This window comes from Martes martes, assembly GCF_963455335.1.
Source record: "Martes martes genome assembly, chromosome: 6".
NCBI lineage: Eukaryota > Metazoa > Chordata > Mammalia > Carnivora > Mustelidae > Martes > Martes martes.
Genome location: NC_137893.1, coordinates 110,401,830 through 110,423,909, shown reverse-complemented (window position 1 = coordinate 110,423,909; position 22,080 = coordinate 110,401,830). Strand labels below are relative to the sequence as shown.

The 22,080-nt window shown below is 35.8% G+C and overlaps 1 protein-coding gene across 2 annotated transcripts in view; it reads left to right on the top strand.

Annotated features, from left to right (window-relative positions):
* The window catches only part of LMBRD1 (LMBR1 domain containing 1), a 138,356-nt gene that overhangs the window by 20,211 nt on the left and 96,065 nt on the right, over window positions 1–22,080 (top strand). Inside the window, exons 1-2 of one of the 2 annotated variants that reach the window (XM_080805172.1) lie at window positions 3,309–3,342; window positions 19,809–19,906. In XM_080805172.1, coding sequence (XP_080661298.1) covers window positions 3,324–3,342; window positions 19,809–19,906 — 117 coding nt within the window. In that variant the 5' untranslated portion in view covers window positions 3,309–3,323. Of the gene's footprint in view, window positions 1–3,308; window positions 3,343–19,808; window positions 19,907–22,080 lie in introns of those variants that run through there. The other variant, XM_080805171.1, reaches the window with a different exon arrangement.

Sequence of the window (22,080 nt, the reverse complement as noted above, 5' to 3'; positions counted from 1 at the left end):
AGAAAGCCAAAGTCGGTGGCATCACAATTCCAGACTTCAAGCTCTATTACAAAGCTGTCATCATCAAGACAGGATGGTACTGGCACAAAAACAGACATATAGATCAATGGAACAGAATAGAGAGCCCAGAAATAGACCCTCAACTCTATGGTCAACTAATCTTCGACAAAGCAGGAAAGAATATCCAATGGAAAAAAGACAGCCTCTTCAACAAATGGTGCTGGGAAAATTGGACAGCCACATGCAGAAAAATGAAATTGGACTATTTCCTTACACCACACACGAAAATAGACTCAAAGTGGATGAAGGACCTCAATGTGCGAAAGGAACCTATCAAAATCCTTGAGGAGAATGCAGGCAGCAACCTCTTTGACCTCAACCGCAGCAACTTCTTCCTAGGAACATCGCCAAAGGCAACAGAAGCAAGGGCAAAAATGAACTATTGGGATTTCATCAAGATTAAAAGCTTTTGCACAGCAAAGGAAACAGTAAACAAAACCAAAAGACAACTGACAGAATGGGAGAAGATATTTGCAAACGACATATCAGAGAAAGGGCTAGTATCCAAAATCTATAAAGAGCTTATCAAACTCAATACCCAAAGAACAAATAATCCAGTCAAGAAATGGGCAGAGGACATGAACAGACATTTCTGCAAGGAAGACATCCAGATGGCCAACAGACACATGAAAAAATGCTCCACATCACTCGGCATCAGGGAAATACAAATCAAAACCACAATGAGATACCACCTCACACCAGTCAGAATGGCTAAAATTAACAAGTCAAGAAATGACAGATGCTGGCGAGGATGCGGAGAGAGGGGAACCCTCCTACACTGTTGGTGGGAATGCAAGCTGGTGCAACCACTCTGGAAAACAGTGTGGAGGTTCCTCAAAAAACTGAAAATAGAGCTACCCTACGACCCAGCAATTGCACTACTGGGTATATATCCTAAAGATACAAACGTGGTGCTCCGAAGGGGCACGTGCACCCGAATGTTTATAGCAGCAATGTCCACAATAGCCAAACTGTGGAAAGCGCCTAGATGTCCATCAACAGATGAATGGATAAAGAAGAAGTGGTATATATACACAATGGAATACTATGCAGCCATCAAAAGACATGAAATCTTGCCATTTGCGACGACGTGGATGGAACTAGAGGGTATCATGCTTAGCGAAATAAGTCAATCGGAGAAATATAACTATCATATGATCTCTTTGATATGAGGAAGGGGAGATGCAAGGTGGGGGGGTTTGGGGGGAGGTAGGAAAAGAAAAAAATGAAAAGATGGGATTGGGAGGGAGACAAACCATAAAAGACTCAATCTCAAGAAACAGACTGAGGGTTGCGGGGGGGAAGGGGGACGGGAGAGGGTGGTGGGGAAATGGACATTGGGGAGGGTATGGGCTATGATGAGTGCTGTGAAATGTGTAAACCAGATGATTCACAGACCTGTACCCCTGGGGATAAAAATACATTATATGTTTATTAAAATAAAAAATTAAAAAAAAAAAAAAGAAATATTTTGTGATATTTTAACATAGAATTCATTATTTCTGATGAATACATTAAATTTATATTTAAAAATATATATAAATATAAATTATTTAAATATAAATTTGACCTCTGATGTTAGAACCTTTGAAATGGTGCTATATTAAGCAAAATGTTGCCTTTCAATATAAACTTTGGGAGGATATAAAATACTTCAAAAACAATTTTGGGGGAATAGAGCCTCTCTCCTTTGTGACAGTAAAGTGTATTTTTGCTATAGAATATGTGACAAGATAAAACAGCTTTTATCTTGGTGCAGTCCGGGTCTATGAGTCAAATCTTATCACTGAACCTAGAGGCTACTGGATTAATCCATTGTGACCAAGGTTACAAAGACTTCTAAACAGGAATGTTAATTCATGCAGCCCTTCCATTTATTTTATGGAGAGAATTAGGTCTACCAAAATGATTTTAGTGAGTGTTTTGCTCAATTCTCCTAAGGGTAGTATGTCCCAGGTATTTTAAATGCATGGGAAATAAGTTAATCATTACAAACAATAGCTGACTAAGGAATTTAGGGTTTGATTTTCTGCAGAACTTGAGTCCTAGTTAGAAATGTAACTACCTTGGGATAGGATAGTTGAGATACTGATCTAGGGAAGGAACTTGTATTAAAAGCCAGATAATGATAGATTTCTTGATGACTAGATTCAAAGCAGGGTTTATTCAATAATATTAATGGTTGTTGTCATAAAATAGTCATGTCCACTTTGGCTGTGGCTAATAGACCTTTGACTTTGACTTAGATGGTGACCTACAGTGAGGAGTCTAAAAGGATTGCATAGCTTCTGAAATAGTTCCTATCCTCAAGCCCAGCTGTTTCTCCAAAAATGCTAGATATTATCTAACTGCCTGTTAGCTGTCTCCTCCTGGATCCTGAGGACAGCATGGACTCCAAATAATTCAAAGCACTATTTTTATACATCCCCTCTGTTGAGATTCCATAGTTCATCTAATCTCTCCTAACACATTTCATTGTCTAACCTTGCCAAGAACTGTACGAGACTTTCACGTTCAACATTTTACTTAATTTTCATGAATGTCATCTTTTGGGAAGTGTTTTCTCCATTTTACAGATGGAGAAAATTGATATTTAGAGATATTAATGATCACCTTGTTAGTGAGTGGCATAACCTAAATTGGATTTTATTTTCTAAACTGGAGCTTTGTGACATTAAGTAAGCTGCCTTTTAATAAATGGTTCTGGGGATGTTTCCTGTGAGAATGCTTAGAAGCACTGAACACCCAAGGCAGCTCCAAAAGTCATCTGGGACCTTTTAAATAATAAGGAATGCTAGATTATATCGAGAGGTTCTAATTTCTGTTAATTAATTCCCTATTCCATTTGTGTCACCACTGCTCTATCAGAAATGTATCCATGTATTGGAAAGATGTACGGCTTAAGGTGGTGGATTCAAGTTTTCCGAAAGTCCTAATTTTCTTTTGAAAGCTTGGGTTTTATCATTGGCAGCAAATACTGTCACTTTTTTTTCTTTGAAGTGACAGGGTCACTTTATTCATTTTTTGAAAAAGTCCATCTAATACTCAAGCCTAGGTAATTATGGTTTGTCTGTCAGTTCTTTCAAGTAAAAAATGGTTTTCTTTGAAAGAAAGTGACTAGTGTAGCTCATAAGTAAAATAGCACAGTGCTTCTCACAAGTACAATTTATGTGTGCTTCCCTTCTCGCAGAATGTTAAAAAGATGTGTACTCTGAGGTAGACATCTAATGGAATTATTACTGCTTCAAAAGGGACTTTTCTGAATGAAAGTGCTCCTCACTGGTGAGTGCTTGGTGGTGGAAAATTTAATAACTGCCAGTGGAAAGGCTAACAACATTTTGGTATTAATGTGAAAATAATTTTCATGTTTTGGGTACCCTCAAATGATCCCTGTGAATCCTAGGTTCTGGAAACCATATTTTTGAGATCCTTCCATTATATTAATGGAACTTTGGGTGTTTTTTTTTCCTGGACAGCTTGTAAAAGTCAGGTGAATTACTGCTTCTACCTACTGGTTCTCCACTAGCTCTTAATTTGTTATGAACAGTCCAGTTATCTGAAACTGACTGCTAGGAAATTCAGGTTCCTGGAGCTTATTGAAGGATGAGAGAGTAAAGTTACTCAATTCTGCCCTTTTGTCCTATATTTGTAGGGACCCTGTTCTTAGAAGGAGACCCCCTCATCTGAGGATGTTGTATGCATCCCAGAAACATTTCAGTCCTTTTTTCCTTTTTGAATGTTTTGTTTCTTCATTTATGTCTTTAAACTTTTTTGATATTTTCCTTTAAAAGGCTGCTCTTGTCTGACTTTTTTGTTCTCAGTTCTGTTAATCCTATGTTTGAACCTATTCAAGATTTTATTTCTTATATATTGTGTTTAGCCTTTTATCTGAGTCCTATTTTTATGTTTCAATTTATTTTTACCTTCAAATTTTTACTTTCTATTGTACTTTAAGTGTTCATCCAATATTTTCTCTAACCATTCTTGAAATTTTAGTTTTAACCCTTGCTGACCACTTTAATTTAAGTGAATTTTCATTTTAATAGTTTTTCTAACTTTTTATGTTGATTTTGCATGTATACAGAAGTTGTAGAAACGGAGAGAACTGAAACCATAAGACTTACGCAAGACTGTTGTGTTCAGGCTTTGTAGTTGTCCTATGACTTTATCCTATAGACACTTTTTTCTCTTGACACTGATTCATGGGCTGTCATTTTTTGTGTAGATATCAATTGAATTCATATGTATTGTTTTCTGTTTGGCTGTAGTGCTCAGCATTATATTTGAGACTGATCTGTATTGTTGCAGGTAATAGTAATTCATTGATTGTCATTGCTGTAAATATTCCATTGTTTCTCCGTTCTAAAATTGATGATTAGTTAGGTTCAGTTTTGGTTCTTTAAAATACTGCTACTTTGGGGATCTAGTATATGTATATATTAAAAAAAATGTTTTCCATTGTATGGGTGCTCTTATTCAAATAATACCAGATTATTAGGTGTTTCATAAGTTCTTACTTTTTGCTTCAGTATTTCTGTAGTGAAAATAGGTTTATACATATTTGGGTGGAGTAAGTTATGTAACTAAGGAAGAATAAAATGGACCAAGAAACTCTCAGATTCCTATTTCTATGCTATGCCTTTTAGAGCATCTAAGAGAATTTTTAGGGAGTTTTTCCTTATTCCTTATTGGTTAATTGCTGAAAAATTGTACCTGAAGTCTTTACTATGCATTTTGAACTTAGGGTTTACAACCTTTTGGTGTCTAATTTGAGAAGAGAACTGTGAGACCTTGAAGTCATCTTACTTCTCTATGACTTCTCCACTTACGAAATGGTGATAAGTAATGTCTACTTCATGGTATTAGGAGTGTGAGACATATGATTAGTGCTCAATAGCTGATATCTGCTGCTGTTTTAATTCAAATTAGCTAAAAGAGCAAGGAAAGTAAACCTCAGTGCAATGATATGAGAAAATTAATGTGGAAAAATTTGACCTAGCATCTTTTTGATTCTTTATTGTTTCAGAAACATCTCTAATATATTTAATTGCTTTTCAGATAAGATAGACTGGGACTAATTTGGGGGACTTTTTCAGTTCTGTAAAGTTCTTTTTGATGAGATGTGGTTGAATCTCTTGTTTTCCCTCCCCCTTTTTAAAAGACTGTATTCTTAATTACTGGGGGGAGTTTTCTAAATGGTTTCTGATTATATTTGCTCAACAAATTCCCTAGATAATGATGCCATGAGACTCAGTGGCCTAGTTAGAGGAAACAAACAGCCAAAAAAAAATCCTTCAGGGAAATGACTGTTTTTCAGTCCGTAATTGAAGTTAAAGCCTATAAACAGTTTTGTTCTCCAAGTTGTATCTTATCAGATCATGCCCCTTAATGTTTCAGTCAGTGAAGTACTGTCAGCAGTGGTAGTAGTTACCTCTTGTGGTTTACCAAATTACCCCCAAATTTAGTAGCTTAAAACAAATATTATCTCACAGTTTCTCTGGGTCAAGAATCCAGATGTAGGTGATCTGGGTCCTCAGCTTGGGTTTTCTCCTCATAAATCTGCAGTTGTGTATGTTGGGACTACAGTCATCTTAAGGCTACACTTGGGGAGAGTTGGCTCCCAAGTCCCTCATGTGGGTAATAGGCTGGCTTCATGTCTTAGCTGCCTGTTGTCAGCAACATCAGTTCCTTGCCACAGGGACCTTTTCATAGCGCAGTTCACAACATGGCAGTTGAGGTCTCAGAGTGAGCAAGATGGAAGTCAGAATCTTTTAGTAATTAATCTTAGAAGTCACATTTTTTTCATTAGCAAGTCAGTGATCTAGCCCCCACTCAAGGAAAGGGGCTTGCCTAAAGGTTTGGGGATCATCAGGAGCCATTTTAGAGGCTAACTATATAGCAGTCTCGCAAGTATTGACAGTTTTTTTTTAAATTATTTTATTTTATTTTATTTTATTTTATTTTATTTTATTTTATTTTATTTTTTATTTTAATAAACATATAATGTATTTTTATCCCCAGGGGTATAGGTCTGTGAATCGCCAGGTTTACACATTTCACAGCACTCATCATAGTACATACCCTCCCCAATGTCCATTTTCCCACCACCCTCTCCCGTACCCCCTCCCCCCTGCAACCCTCAGTCTGTTTTTTGAAATTGAGTCTTTTATGGTTTGTCTCCCTCCCAATCCCATCTTTTCATTTTTTCTTTTCTGACCTCCCCCCAACCCCCCCACATTGCATCTCCACTTCCTCATATCAAAGAGATCATATGATAGTTGTCTTTCTCCGATTGACTTATTTCGCTAAGCATGATACCCTCTAGTTCCATCCACGTCGTCGCAAATGGCAAGATTTCATGTCTTTTGATGTCTGCATAGTATTCCATTGTGTATATATACCACATCTTCTTTATCCATTCATCTGTTGATGGACATCTAGGCTCTTTCCACAGTTTGGCTATTGTGGACATTGCTGCTATAAACATTCGGGTGCACGTGCCCCTTCGGAGTACCAAGTTTGTATCTTTAGGATATATACCCAGTAGTGCAATTGCTGGGTCGTAGGGTAGCTCTATTTTCAGTTTTTTGAGGAACCTCCACACTGTTTTCCAGAGTGGTTGCACCAGCTTGCATTCCCACCGGCAGTGTAGGAGGGTTCCCCTCTCTCCGCATCCTCGCCAGCATCTGTCATTTCTTGACTTGTTAATTTTAGCCATTCTGACTGGTGTGAGGTGGTATCTCATTGTGGTTTTGATTTGTATTTCCCTGATGCCGAGTGATGTGGAGCATTTTTTCATGTGTCTGTTGGCCATCTGGATGTCTTCCTTGCAGAAATGTCTGTTCAGGTCCTCTGCCCATTTCTTGACTGGATTATTTGTTCTTTGGGTATTGAGTTTGATAAGCTCTTTATAGATTTTGGATACTAGCCCTTTCTCTGATATGTCGTTTGCAAATATCTTCTCCCATTCTGTCAGTTGTCTTTTGGTTTTGTTAACTGTTTCCTTTGCTGTGCAAAAGCTTTTGATCTTGATGAAATCCCAATAGTTCATTTTTGCCCTTGCTTCTGTTGCCTTTGGCGATGTTCCTAGGAAGAAGTTGCTGCGGTTGAGGTTGAAGAGGTTGCTGCCTGCATTCTCCTCAAGGATTCTGATAGATTCCTTTCTCACATTGAGGTCCTTCATCCATTTTGAGTCTATTTTCGTGTGTGGTGTAAGGAAATAGTCCGATTTCATTTTTCTGCATGTGGCTGTCCAATTTTCCCAGCACCATTTGTTGAAGAGGCTGTCTTTTTTCCATTGGATATTCTTTCCTGCTTTGTCGAAGATTAGTTGACCATAGAGTTGAGGGTCTATTTCTGGACTCTCTATTCTGTTCCATTGATCTATATGTCTGTTTTTGTGCCAGTACCATCCTGTCTTGATGATGACAGCTTTGTAATAGAGCTTGAAGTCTGGAATTGTGATGCCACCGACGTTGGCTTTCTTTTTCAATATTCCTTTGGCTAATCGAGGTCTTTTCTGGTTCCATATGAATTTTAGGATTATTTGTTCTATTTGTTTAAAAAAAATGGATGGGATTTTGATAGGGATTGCATTAAATGTGTAGATTGCTTTAGGTAGCATAGACATTTTCACAATATTTGTTCTTCCAATCCATGAGCATGGAATATTTTTCCATTTCTTTGTGTCTTCCTCAATTTCTTTCATGAGGACTTTATAGTTTTCTGAGTATAGATTCTTTGCCTCTTTGGTTAGATTTATTCCTAGGTATCTTATGGTTTTGGGAGAGATTGTAAATGGGACTGACTCCTCAATTTCTCTTTCTTCTGTCTTGTTGTTAGTGTAAAGAAATGCGACTGATTTCTGTGCATTGACTTTATATCCTGACACTGTACTGAATTCCTGTATAAGTTCTAGCAGTTTTGGAGTGGAGCCTTTTGGGTTTTCCACATATAGTATCATATCATCTGCAAAGAGTGATAGTTTGACTTCTTCTTTGCCAATTTGGATGCCTTTAATTTCTTTTTGTTGTCTGATTGCTGAGGCTAGGACTTCTAGTACTATGTTGAACAGCAGTGGTGATAATGGACATCCCTGCCGTGTTCCTGACCTTAGCGGAAAAGCTTTCAGTTTTTCTCCATTGAGAATGATATTTGTGATGGGTTTTTCATAGATGGCTTTGATAATATTGAGGTATGTGCCTTTTATCCCTACACTTTGAAGAGTTTTAATCAGGAAGGGATGCTGCACTTTGTCAAATGCTTTTTCAGCATCTATTGAGAGTATCATATGGTTCTTATTCTTTCTTTTATTAATGTATTGTATCACATCGATTGATTTGCAGATTTTGAACCAACCTTGCAGTCCTGGAATAAATCCCACTTGGTCGTGGTGAATAATCCTTTTAATGTATTGTTGGATCCTATTGGCCAGTATTGTGGTGAGAATTTTCACATCTGTGTTCATCAAGGATATTGGTCTGTAATTCTCTTTTTTGGTGGGATCCTTGTCTGGTTTTGGGATCAAGGTGATGCTGGCCTCATAGAACGAGTTTGGAAGTTTTCCTTCCATTTCTATTTTTTGGAACAGTTTCAGGAGAATAGGAATTAATTCTTCTTTAAATGTTCGGTAGAATTCCCCTGGGAAGCCATCTGGTCCTGGACTTTTGTTTGTTTGGAGATTTTTGATGACTGTTTCAATCTCCTTACTGGTTATGGGTCTCTTCAGGCTTTCTATTTCTTCCTGGTTCAGTTGTGGTAGTTTATATGTCTCTAGAAATGTATCCATTTCTTCCAGATTGTCAAATTTGTTGGCGTAGAGTTGCTCGTAGTATGTTCTTGTAATTGTTTGTATTTCTTTGGTGTTGGTTGTGATCTCTCCTCTTTCATTCATGATTTTATTTATTTGCATCCTTTCTCTTTTCTTTTTGATAAATCTGGCCAGGGGTTTGTCTATCTTATTAATTCTTTCAAAGAACCAGCTCCTAGTTTTGTTGATTTGTTCTGTTGTTTTTTTAGTTTCTATTTCATTGATTTCTGCTGTGATCTTTATGATTTCTCTTCTCCTGCTGGGTTTAGGCTTTCTTTGTTGTTCTCTCTCCAGCTCCTTTAGGTGTAGGGTTAGGTTGTGTATTTGAGACCTTTCTTGTTTCTTGAGAAAGGCTTGCACCGCTGTATATTTTCCTCTCAGGACTGCCTTTGTTGTGTCCCACAGATTTTGAACCATTGTGTTTTCATTATCATTTGTTTCCATGAATTTTTTCAATTCTTCTTTAATTTCCTGGTTGACCCATTCATTTTTTAGAAGGATGCTGTTTAGTCTCCATGTATTTGCGTTCTTTCCAAATTTCCTCTTGTGATTGAGTTCTAGCTTCAGAGCATTGTGGTCTGAAAATATGCAGGGAATGATCTCAATCTTTTGGTACCGATTGAGACCTGATTTATGACCCAGGATGTGGTCTATTCTAGAGAATGTTCCATGTGCACTAGAGAAGAATGTATATTCTGTTGCTTTGGGATGGAATGTTCTGAAGATATCTGTGATGTCCATCTGGTCCAGTGTGTCATTGAAGGCCTCTATTTCCTTGTTGATCTTTTGCTTAGATGATCTGTCCATTTCAGTGAGGGGAGTGTTAAAGTCCCCTGCTATTATTGTATTACTGTCGATGTATTTCTTTGATTTTGTTATTAATTGGTTTATATAGTTGGCGGCTCCCATGTTAGGGGCATAGATATTTAAGATTGTTAGGTCTTCTTGTTGGACAGACCCTTTGAGTATGAGATAGTGTCCTTCCTCATCTCTTATTATAGTCTTTGACTTAAAATCTAATTGATCTGATATAAGGATTGCCACCCCAGCTTTCTTCTGATGTCCATTAGCATGGTGCATTGTTTTCCACCCCCTCACTTTAAATCTGGAGGTGTCTTCGGGTCTAAAATGAGTTTCTTGTAGGCAGCATATTGATGGGTTTTGTTTTTTTATCCATTCTGATACCCTGTGTCTTTTGATTGGGGCATTTAGCCCATTAACATTCAGGGTAACTATTGAGAGATATGACTTTAGTGCCATTGTATTGCCTGTAAGGTGACTGTTACTGTATATTGTCTCTGTTTCTTTCTGATCTATTCCTTTTAGGGTCTCTCTTTGCTTAGAGGACCCCTGTCAATATTTCCTGTAGAGCTGGTTTGGTGTTTGCCAATTCTTTCAGCTTTTGTTTGTCCTGGAAGCTCTTTATCTCTCCTTCTATTTTCAATGATAGCCTAGCCGGATATAGTGTTCTTGGCTGCATGTTTTTCTCGTTTAGTGCTCTGAATACATCATGCCAGTTCTTTCTGGCCTGCCAGGTCTCTGTGGATAGGTCCGCTGCCAATCTAATGTTTTTACCCTTGTATGTTACATACTTCTTTTCCCGGGCTGCTTTCAGGATTTTCTCTTTGTCGCTAAGACTTGTAAACTTTACTATCAGGTGACGAGGTATGGACCTATTTTTATTGATTTTGAGGGACGTTCTTAGCATCTCCTGGATTTTGATGTTTGTTCCCTTTGCCATATTAGGGAAATTCTCTCCAATAATTGTCTCCAATATACCTTCTGCTCCCCTCTCTCTTTCTTCTTCTTCTGGAATCCCAATTATTCTAATGTTGTGTCGTCTTATGGTGTCGCTTATCTCTCGAATTCTCTCCTCGTGGTCCAGTATTTGTTTGTCTCTCTTTTGCTGAGCTTCTTTATTCTCTGTCATTTGGTCTTCTATGTCACTAATTCTTTCTTCTGCCTCATCTATCCTAGCAGTGAGAGCTTCCATTTTTGATTGCACCTCATTAATAACTTTTTTGATTTCCACTTGGTTAGATTTTAGTTCTTTTATTTCTCCAGAAAGGGCTTCTTTTATCTCACCGGAGAGGGTTTCTCTAATAAGTATTGACAGTTTTGATGTTTGTTCAACATATAATGATTTTATACTTGCAATATATCTGTTAAGCATGTCTCTTGTGTGCCTTTCCCTGATGCCATCTCTTCTCCAATGCCCTTAGAAGTAACCACTCTTTTAATTTAGTCTCCATTAATCCCTTGCTTTGCCTTAGTTCTACCAGGCTGTATCTTTAGTTTTACATTTTTTTGAACTTTATATGAATCTACTTGCTTGTTTTCATTCAGCCATGTTTCTGAGATTCTTATATGTTCTTGCATAAAGTGTAGCTTATTTTTATTGTGTTTGAATATAACATGTTAATCAGTCTGGACATTTGGATTTTTTGCTGTTAAAAATTGCATTGAACATGTTTGTACACGTTTCCTGTTGCATATATGCAAAATATGTACATAGAGTTGATGGACAGAGTTATGTGCATCGTCAGTATTCTAAGTAATGAGAAATTATTTTTCTAAGTGGTTATACCACTTTAACTCCCATTGAAAGGGTATAAACCTTCCATTTGCTCTGTATCCTAAACTTAGTGTTTTTGTTTTTGTTTTTATTTTTGTTTCTGCTGTTGTGTTCTGGTAGAACTTTATTTACAAGAGCAAGTGGTGGGCCAGATTTGGCCTGCAGGCTGTAGTTTTCTGGCACCTGGACCAATCTATCATAGTTATATAGCAAATAAAAATAAACACACTCTGTATACAATCACTGACTATAAGAAAATGTCCCAAAGGTTAAATTGGGTGGCACTTAGGGAGTTGTATTATGTGTAATTTTTATTTTGTGTATATTTTTGTATTTTACAAAATTTCCCAAATGAGTGTATACCACCTCCAAATTGAAGGGGAGAAAAAGAACATTTGAAGGTGTTCATGTAGTATCTGAGCCCTTGGAAACGCTAACCTAATAAAATACTGGTGACAAGACTAATATTATTTGGATAACATGGGACATCAACACTCTCGTTGTAATTTTAGAAACCATAGTGTACTTTTTTTTGAGTATGGTGACATACAATGTTCCATTAATTTCAGGTGTTCTATATATATGCCAAATTTTGATATTGCTATGTATTTTTAGTTTTTGCCAGTCTGGCAAGTATGAAATGATAGTTCCTTAATCTGCATTTCTCTTATTTGAAAATAAAATTACATGTTTTTAAAAAATTTATTGGCTTTTTCAACTTTTTGCTTGAATTACCTTTTTTAGCTGGGTTGTTTGTGTTTTTCTTATTTAAGAGATTTTTTGTTTGTTTGTTTTGTTTTAAAATGTACTCTGAGTAGTTCACACAGTGATTCTAAATATTTTATTTTTTCCTCCACTGAATTCTTAAGAGAGTAGGGACTTTTGAGCTTTGATTTAGCCATATTCATGAACCCTAGGGTGATGCCTGGCACATACTAATTAGATATTTGTTGAATATACTTTATCAGGGGAGATAATCATGTGAATTTTTAATCTTTCAAGTAATATATGGACAGATTATTCTTCAGTCAACTTTGCATTCCTAGGATAAACCTTGGTTGGTCGTGATGATGGCTTTTTTGGTTTTTAAATCTCTTGCTGGATTTGATTTGCTCTTATCTTATTTGGGATTCTTTTAAAAATTGACTCAGAGGTGAGACTGGTATGTAATTTTCCTTTATCTTACTATTTTTGTCAGGTTTGTTTATGAAGACCCTGCTAGTTTCATAAAATGAACTGAGAAGTATTTTTTTATATTATTTTATTATTTTAGAGAATGCTGTGGACCAGTGAGCATTACATGTGTCTCTTTGTCCCATAGTTTGTACCCATGTCTGATAACTGAGGGATGGAACTGAGCATGGAGTTTATACAGTTAGTCCTAATGAACTAGCCACAAAACTTGTTTCTTGTAGCTGAGTTCTGCTGATTAGAATTTTCAATAGCCATATGAGAGTACTTCCAACAAAGATGAAACAATAGTTTTGTTGAATTAGAGGTATTATTTCCATCTGACCATTTGGTTGCCTTATTCTATTGAATGAACAGGCAATAATAGTTAACTATGTGGGCTGGAGTGATTGATGCTGGTTATTAAGGGAAATAGAGTTGCTGCTACACTGTGAAGGCAAAAACTCTATCTTGAACTCGGGAGATTCTGGGGCACCTCATGATGCTATCATGTTCAATGGCAAAAGTTAATTGAGATCTGTTACACTCATGGCTCACAAGAAGGACCACCAAGGGCTCAGGATAGTTCAGGAATGAAATGTTCGGGTTTCCCCATTTCGCATATCAGATTCTGTTTCAGGAATTAAACCTGGCGGCTAATGTTTACAGACCGGAAATACATGGCTTAAACAATATAGTGGTTTTTAAATCTCACTTAGAATAAGTCTAGAATTGGGCTATCCAGGGCTCGGATGACAGCATTATGGCATCATGAGGATCTTAAACTTGTGTTTTGTTTTCCTCTGTGCTCCATCCTTAGTACCTGATTTCCATCTTAAGGTCACCAGAGTCCAAATGGTGGCTAGAGTTTAAGCTATCATATATCCATTTCAGACAGGAAGCAGTAGAAAAGGGGAAGGACAAAAAGAGGAACGCCAGCTGAAATGAAAATGGGTATTTGGATATGCAGCTAGCAGTCTTGACCCCAAATATCTTCAGCTGGGTAAATGGTATAATTTTAGAAGGCTTTTAGAATTCCCAGAATATCTTTATACTTTGACCCTCTTAAAAAAAAAAGCTTTGTTATGATTAATTTTACTATCATAGTATTGACTAAGTTATTCTTTGTCTTGGTGTTTTCATCAATAGTTGGGAGGAATAAAGAATGTCTGAAAATCCCAGAGCCTAATTTATTGAAGTTAATTTTCATGTGTGTTATAATTTAATGATATGAAGTTTGTAAAAAGTAGATTGTTTTGTGGATATGAAAAGATCATAACAATTTTTATATATTCTTTGCCACTGTTTTTGTCTGTGGTCCTTTTAAGAGTTGATGACTGTTCACTTGTTTTTGCTAGTTCTTGCTAAGTTGTTTTTAAAAAAAGAACTTGTTTTATGAGTTTAATTTTTGCCAATTTTTGTGGACATGAGGTTTTAAAACTTGTTCTTAATATGTTTTCTTTGATGTTAGTGGGACTATTAAACCAAATAGTCTGTTTATCTTTCACTTGCTAGTAGCAATCTTTTAACAAAAACATTTACAAGTGAAAGCATACTTTATAAAGATGTCAGTATATGAAGAATGTCGTCACTGTTGGAGCTAAGAATAATTTTCCTTTGAAAATAGTTATCAGTTTGAAGTAGAGCTGTAAAAGAAGCAATTTCTCAGTTTCATGTTAGTGGCAGCAGCACCTTTTTTTTAATTTACAGGTATATAAACCCAACTGGACATTAGAACTGATCCAAAGCCAACAAAAATGTTACTTAATTGATGTTTCTTATAGATTAATATTTATGGGCTAAAGGAAGAAATCTTTATTCTTTTTTTTTTTTTTTAAGATGTTATCTATTTATTTGAAAGAGAAAGAAAGCACAGGCAGGGGGAGCATTAGGCTGACAGAGAGACTGGCAGAAGCAGGTTCCCTGCTGAGCAAGGAGCCTGATGCAGGACAAAGAAGAGATCTTTATGAAAAAAGAACGGTCAGATTACCAGAAGATAGTTTATTTAGAGTATGGTGTTTAGCAAAACAAAGATTTGGAGCAGTTGTTCTACACCTACTTTGAGTCACAGACTGCTGGTGGGGGGATATTATAGAGACTTTTCAGAATTGTGTTTTTCCCCATCTCCTTCCTCCAGGTGTTGATTGCTAGAAACTGCCATTTTCTGGTTATTCCTACCAGCAACGAAATGAGAGTTTTCGTTGCCATATATCTTCATGTCTTTTTACAGTCAGTAGCTGCCCCAACCACTTTTTGACTTGTGTTGTAACAAATTAGTTTTGCCAGATCTAGAACTTCCTTAAGTTCAGTCATAGGAAATGTACTCCTGTGAGTGGGCGTATTTTATTTAGTATAAGGTTTGTGCGATTAATCCTCATCTCATGTATCCATAGTTTGTTATTTTTTGTTGCTGTATACTAGTCATTTGTATAAATGTAATACCATTTAGTTTGCTTATCTTTTCACCTGTTGATGGATGTTTGAATCATTTTCAGTTTCTGACTATTGTGAATAATGTTGCTAAGAACATTTTTTTCATGAAAGAGTTAATGCAGGGGAGTGCCTGCATGGTTTAGTCGGTTAAGCATCCCACTCCTTTTTTAAAAGATTTTATTTACTTATTTGAGAGAAGAGAGAGAAAGAGAGCACAAGTGGGGGACGAGCAGAGTTAAAGGGAGAAGCAGACTCCCTGCTAAACAGCAAGCCTGATGCTCATGGCTAGGACCCTGAGATCATGACTTGAGCTGAGGCCGATGCTTAATGGACTGAGCCACCCACATGCCACATGCATCCGACTCTTGATCTCAGCTCAGGTCTTGATCTCAGGAGGGTTGTGAGTTCAAGTCCTTTGTTGGGCTTCACACTGGGCGTGGAGCCTACTTTAAAACAAACAAACAAACAAACAAACAAAAGGGTTAATGCGGGACACCTGAGCATGTTCACTTACCGTATACTTTCAGGTTGTGTGGTTGACCCTTGACTAACTCCTGTGAACCTAGCCCTGGGATGTGCCCTGTATTACTAATTGATAAGGTGGTTTTGTATAGCTGAGTATGGAACTGTGTATTATCAGCTTGTTTGATTGTTTCTGCAGAACATGATTTTTGGCTTTCCTGCTTTGGGCCTGTAGTTCTGGTATCATACATAGCTGGACACTGAGGCAAACGTGCATATTTTATAGGTCCACAGTAAAAGCCTTGGACTCTGTAACTCAGGCAGGCTTCTCTGGGCAGAAACCCTTTGCATATATTGTGGCTCTTCATTGTCAGAGGAGTAGAATTGTTGGATCATGTGGTAGTTTTATGTTTAACTTGATAAGAAACTACTAAACAGTTTTCTATAGTGGTGTGCCACTTTACACTGCCTCTAGCAAAGTATGCGAATATCAGTTGTTCTACATTCTTGGCCACACTTGGTATTGCCAGTTTAATTTTAGCCATTCTTTGGGGTATGTGTATCTCATTGTGGGTTTAGTTTACATCTTCATGGCTAATGATAATGAGCACCTTTTAAGATGTGGTTTTTAGCCATTTTGTATCTTTGGCCAGTATCTTCTATGGTGAAGTATCTGTCTTTTGTTCACTTTAAAAATGGGTTATTTGTATTTTTTGAGTTATAGGAATTAATTTTATACTTTGTTTTTCTAATTGACTGTGATAACTATGCACCTTACAAGATCTTTGATCATACAAGTTTCCGAATACCAGGAATGTTAATAGCCATAGGCTCTCTGCCCTGCTGAAGGCTTAGGCCATCAAGTAGTAGACATAAACAACATGCTGAGAGTGAAGCTAAACATTATTGTATCAAAATTTCTGGGATATGGTGATCAGCTCATTAAGCTCTGTTCTGCTAATTTGGGATTTTTCCTATTGTATACAAATTATTTGATCTTTTTAATCATAATATTAGAATGGTAATTAGAGTGATTTATAGTCCTGACCATTTTAATTTTAATTTTTTAAAACTTTTAGAATATTTATTTTGGTTACATTTTTTTTTTAAAGATTTCATTTATTTATTTGACAGGGAGTTAGAGAGCACAAGTAGGCTGAGTGGCAGGCAGAGACAGAAGGAAAAGCAGGCTCTCTGCTGAGCAGGGAGCCGGATGTGGGGCTTGATCCCGGACCCTAGGATCATGACCTGAACTGAAGGCAGAGGCTTAATGACTGAGTTACCTAGGCGCCCTGGTTACATTTTTGCATATATGTTTATTTCCATTGGCTGTTAGACTTATGATAGAAATATTAATACTAACTATTTCTGGCCCTTGAACAACACAAATTTGAACTGTGTTGGGCCCATTTAATGTGGATTTTTTTCTAATAAATTCAATATAATACTGTAAATATATTTTCTCTTCTTTATGATTTTCTTAATAACATTTTCTTTTCTCTTGGTGACTTTATTGTAAGAATATGGTATATGATACATGTAACCTACAAAATATGTGTTACTTGACTGTTTTTTTATGTTATCAGTAAGGCTTCCGGTCAACAGTAGGCTGTTTGTTAAGGTTTAGGGGAATCAAAAGTTGTATGTAGATTATTACATCTGCAGGGACTTGGTGCCTCAGCCAACTTAAGCAGTTAACTGTACTTTCTGTTTTGTAGTAGAAACACCGGTATTCATTACCTTTAAAGATTTACTGTCATTATTAGTTTCTTAAGATATTAAAAGACTGCATACATTTCACTAAATATGTGAAGTGCCAGAATGCAGTTTGCTGACAGTTATTTTATGATTGGTCAATAAAAATTAACCTTTTACCTTTCTGTTGGTTATTTAGGACTTTGTTTGCTGAGTTGTAGTAGCTATGCTGAATTTAATGGAGTCTATTTCATAAGTGGCCTCCAGATAAATGAGATAGTACTATCAAGTATTAAGATCGTGTTTAAAAATTCTGTAAGTTATACAATCATTCCTTCTAAGAGAATAATTTGTGCAAAACATGACTTCTAAAAAAAATTTCAATTTTTTTTTCAGTGATCCAAAATTCATTGTTTATGCAGCATATAAACCACATGCAATATGTGCCCTCCTTAATACCCACTACCGGGCTTACCCAACCCCCCACCCCTCTCCCCTCCAAAACCCTCAGTTTGTTTCTTAGAATCCACAGTCTCTCATGGTTTGTATCCCCTTCTGATTTCCCCCAACTCACTTCTCTTCTCCGTCTCCCAGTGTCCTCCGTGTTATTACTTATGCTCCACAAGTAAGTGAAACCATATGATAATTGACTCTCTCTGCTTGACTTATTTCACTCAGCAAAACATGAATTTTGGTCAATACTTGCTTCCTGCTTTGGGCCTGTAGTTCTGGTATCTTTATATTTAGTTATATAAATACATATTTATATTTAGTTATAGATATAAATATCTTTATATATGTTATATATTTACATATCTTATATATAGTTGTAGATTACTAACAAATATTTTTTACAAAGGAGTATAACTATTATCCTGTGATTTTTTAAATATAATTATATTGTCACTTTCCATGAACTTATGCACATGCAAATAAATGTAAATTCACAGATTTTATTTTATTATTATTATTAATTTATTTTTTAAAGATTTTATTTACTTAGAGAGAGAGAGCACAAGCACGGGGAGGAGCAGACAGAGAGGGGAAGCTGACTGCACGCTGAGCAGGGGGCCCCATGTGGGGCTTGATCCCAAGACCTTGAGGTAATGACCTGAGCTGAAGTCAGACACTTAACCGACTGAGCCACCCAGGTCCTCCCTTATTTTTTCATTATTTAAAAAAATATATTAATTTTTCTTTTGAGAGAGAGGGAGAGAGCATGTGCATTGGGTAGGGGATGAGAGGGGCAGAGAGAGAGGCAGAGAGACACTCTGAACCTGAGGTTATGACCTGAGTGGAAATCAAGAGTTGGTCGCTTAACTCACTGAGCCATCTAGGCACTCCTTCACAGAAGATTTTAAAAGCACTTTTTTTTAGGTTGTGAAGCCTTGAAAAGTTGTTTATGCTGTTCTTTTTTTAATTGTTAAATATACTTTCGTTGTTCAAATTTTAATTAGTACATTGAATTAAAAAATATTTTGACTACTGGGTCAAAGTATCTAATATTATTTTAAAGCATGTAAATAGTAATTCGTATCAGTTAACTTTGAATCTGATTTTGCTGTTTTACCATTCTTACCTTTTCTTTGTCTTTATTTATATATAGTCAGTTTTATAACACTACGTATTTTAAACTTAGATAGGGAAAATTATTTGTACCAAAAGGATAGTATCGATTGTAGCTGTTTCTTTAATTTGAGTGACTGGAAAATGTTGTGTCAACTTTATTTGATTTTAAGTTGGAAGGAATATAAAAGTTAATGCTCATTTATTATGTTTTTTAAAGGTTTTATTTATTTGTTTATTTTAGAGTGAGAGTCATAGTGAGCAAGATACCAGGAATTATGAGTAGGGGGAGGAGCAGAAGAACTGGGGGGACAGGCAGACTCCATACTGGGTGTGGAGTCCCTTGTGGATCTCAACCCCACAACCCCAAGATCATGACCTGAGCTGAAAGAAGTCCAGTTGGTCACTCAACTAACTGAGCCAGCCAGTTACCCCAAAAGTTAATGTTCATTTAAATGAATTGGTTACAGGAAGTTCTTGCGCTGTGGTGAGTACCTAGTAAGAGCTCAGGTATTAGCTGCTATACTATTTATAGGCATAAGTATTATCATTATTGCTGAAAATTGCCTCATAGTTAACTTGAATTATGATCTACCTAATAATGCTATTGATTTGTTGGGATAGAGATCAGAAAAGCTGATTGGGATATTACATATAAACATAGAGTTATGTGGGGTGCCTGGGTGGCTCTGTCAGTTAAGTGGCTGCCTTTGGCTTAGGTCATGATCCCAGGGTCCTGGGATCAAGTTCTGCATCAGGCTTCCTACTCAGTGAGGAGTCTGATTTTCCCTCTCCCTCTGCCTGCTACTCTGCCTACTTTTGCTCTCTGTCTCTCTGTCAAATAAATAAATAAAATCTTTTAAAAAAAGACACACAAAAGTTATGTGTATAGGGATCAGATGGGGGAGTGAATTTGGTATGTAAATGTGAATTTGGTAAGTTAATTTGTATGTTAATATGTACAATGTAAGTATATATATAACAATTACTAAGTTTTTATGTATTCAGTAGAACTCAGCTTATTATTTCTTTCCACAGCCTTATATTCTGTTATATTATTCTGTGTGTTTTTCTGGATCCCTTTTGTCTACTTCTACTATGAAGAAAAGGATGATGATGATACTAGTAAATGTACTGTAAGTATGTTTATTTTAGGGGGAGGAGGAAAGATGATTTCCTTTCTCCAGGAATGACATGACTGAATTTATTCTAGAGCAGCATTGTCTAATAGAAATACAATGTGAGCCAGATATGAAATTTTAAATTTTCTAGTAGTGACATTAAAATAAGTAAAAAGGAGCAGTTGAAATTATTTTTAACCATACATTGTATTTAATGTTATAGGTTCCAAGTAGTATCAGTTCAAATAGAGTCAAAACACATTATTAATGAGTTATTAAATTAATTTTTTCACACTAAGCCTTTGAAATTTAAAATGTATTTTACACTGTAGCACATCTCCGTTTGAACTAGCCATATTTCAAGAGCTCAGTAGCCACATGTGACTTGTGACTGTTGTTTAGACAGCAATTCTAGAGCAGGGATTGGCAGACATTGTCTCTAAAAGTCCAGGTGGTAAACATTTTAGACTTTGTGGGCATATAGTTTCTGTCTCAGCTACTCACCTCTGCTGTTGTACTGCGAAAGTAGCCAGAGCTAATACTTGATGAGCTTGATGTGATCCAGTAAAATAGGAGGTGAGCTACCTGTGGTCCATAGGACAGTCTACTGATCCCTGTTCTAGGGCATAAAGGAGGAATATTTGGAGACTGTTTTTACTAATCCAGGATAACAGTGATACAAGAATCTCATAAATATAACATACGTACATGTCCAAAATTTCAGACCAACATCACTTAAGTATTGGTATACAAATTTTAACTGAAATAGTAGCAAATTGAATTCACAGAATCCTTAAAAATATATAACTATAGTATAACTGAGTTGGGCCTGTCTCTAGACTGCATGGGTAGTTTAGAATCAGCACATCTGTTAATATATAGTCATTTAATAGGTCAAAAAGAAATTGTATATTGAAAGCTATTTGCTAAAATTGAGCATTTTTTCTGATTTAAGGGGGAAACGCAGCATAAAAGGAATGTTTTTATTGAGTTACAGGAATTTGCTTTATACTTTTTTATGTTTTGTATTTAAATACAAAAAAAATTATGTATAGCTTTCACTTAAAAGCCAGCATTATTCTTAATATTGTTTATTAAACCCTTAAAGTATTTGCATTAGATCAGGAGCAAGTACATAACATTATTTTAAGTGATTCCAAGTGGTAATCAGTACAGTTGTTAGAGAAAAACATACAGTGTTTAAGTATTTATAAAGAAAGTCAAAATTAATTATTTGCAGATACTTATGTAACTCTGGATTTGTAAACCCAGCATATGTAAGGTAAAGTGGGTGGTTAGGAATTTCATGTTAAAAATGGAATGAGATACATGCTTTCTCTTTTCACCTTTTCTAAAGTTCATCCTCCCCAACCCTTTTGTTTGATCTTAAGATCCTCCTCAACCTTTATTTTAGGTTTTTTTTCCCTAAAAATTGTCTTAACTACTTTGTGAAGAATTTGTCATATGAAGCTTGAATTTAAATTTTAAATGGTGACTTTTGGAGACTTCATTAATCTGAGAGACAATGTTTTGTTTTTTTGTTTTTGTTTTTTACTGATTTAACCTTTTTTCTTGAGGTTAACTTTTCTTTCCATATTTAAAATATCCAGCTCTGTGTTTTTCTTTGTCTTTGGACAAAGATAATGATAAATGTTTTATATATTTATATATATGTTCTATATATTTTTTAATTTTATACAAATATAATATATATTATATATAAAATAAGTACATATATATTCAAGAACATATATATATCCATACATATATATGTTCACATGTATGCATATTGAATATTATAATTATTATAACCAATTTAAATGAGTTGGGGGAGGGGTATTATAGATTCTGATTGTGTACTGTTTGGGGGAATATATTAGTAAGTATTCTGATAATTTTACTAATGATTATGCCCACTGAAGAATTGATTATGCTTTTGAGTACTGATTTCCACAAGGTCTAATCATTGAAAAGACTTTAAGGTCTAGTGTGGTTTGCAAACATAACTTATGATGTGGCATTACATTGTTTTTCCTTAAATTTTAAGATTATTTTTCAACAGGGAAATTTTACACAGTTGACTATAAATGTACGTTTGGTGTGAAAGTACTTTTACACCATAGTAAAATAGTTTATATTTTATTTTTTTAAGAATATTTTATATTTTGAAGGTCTTAGTAAATGGTATA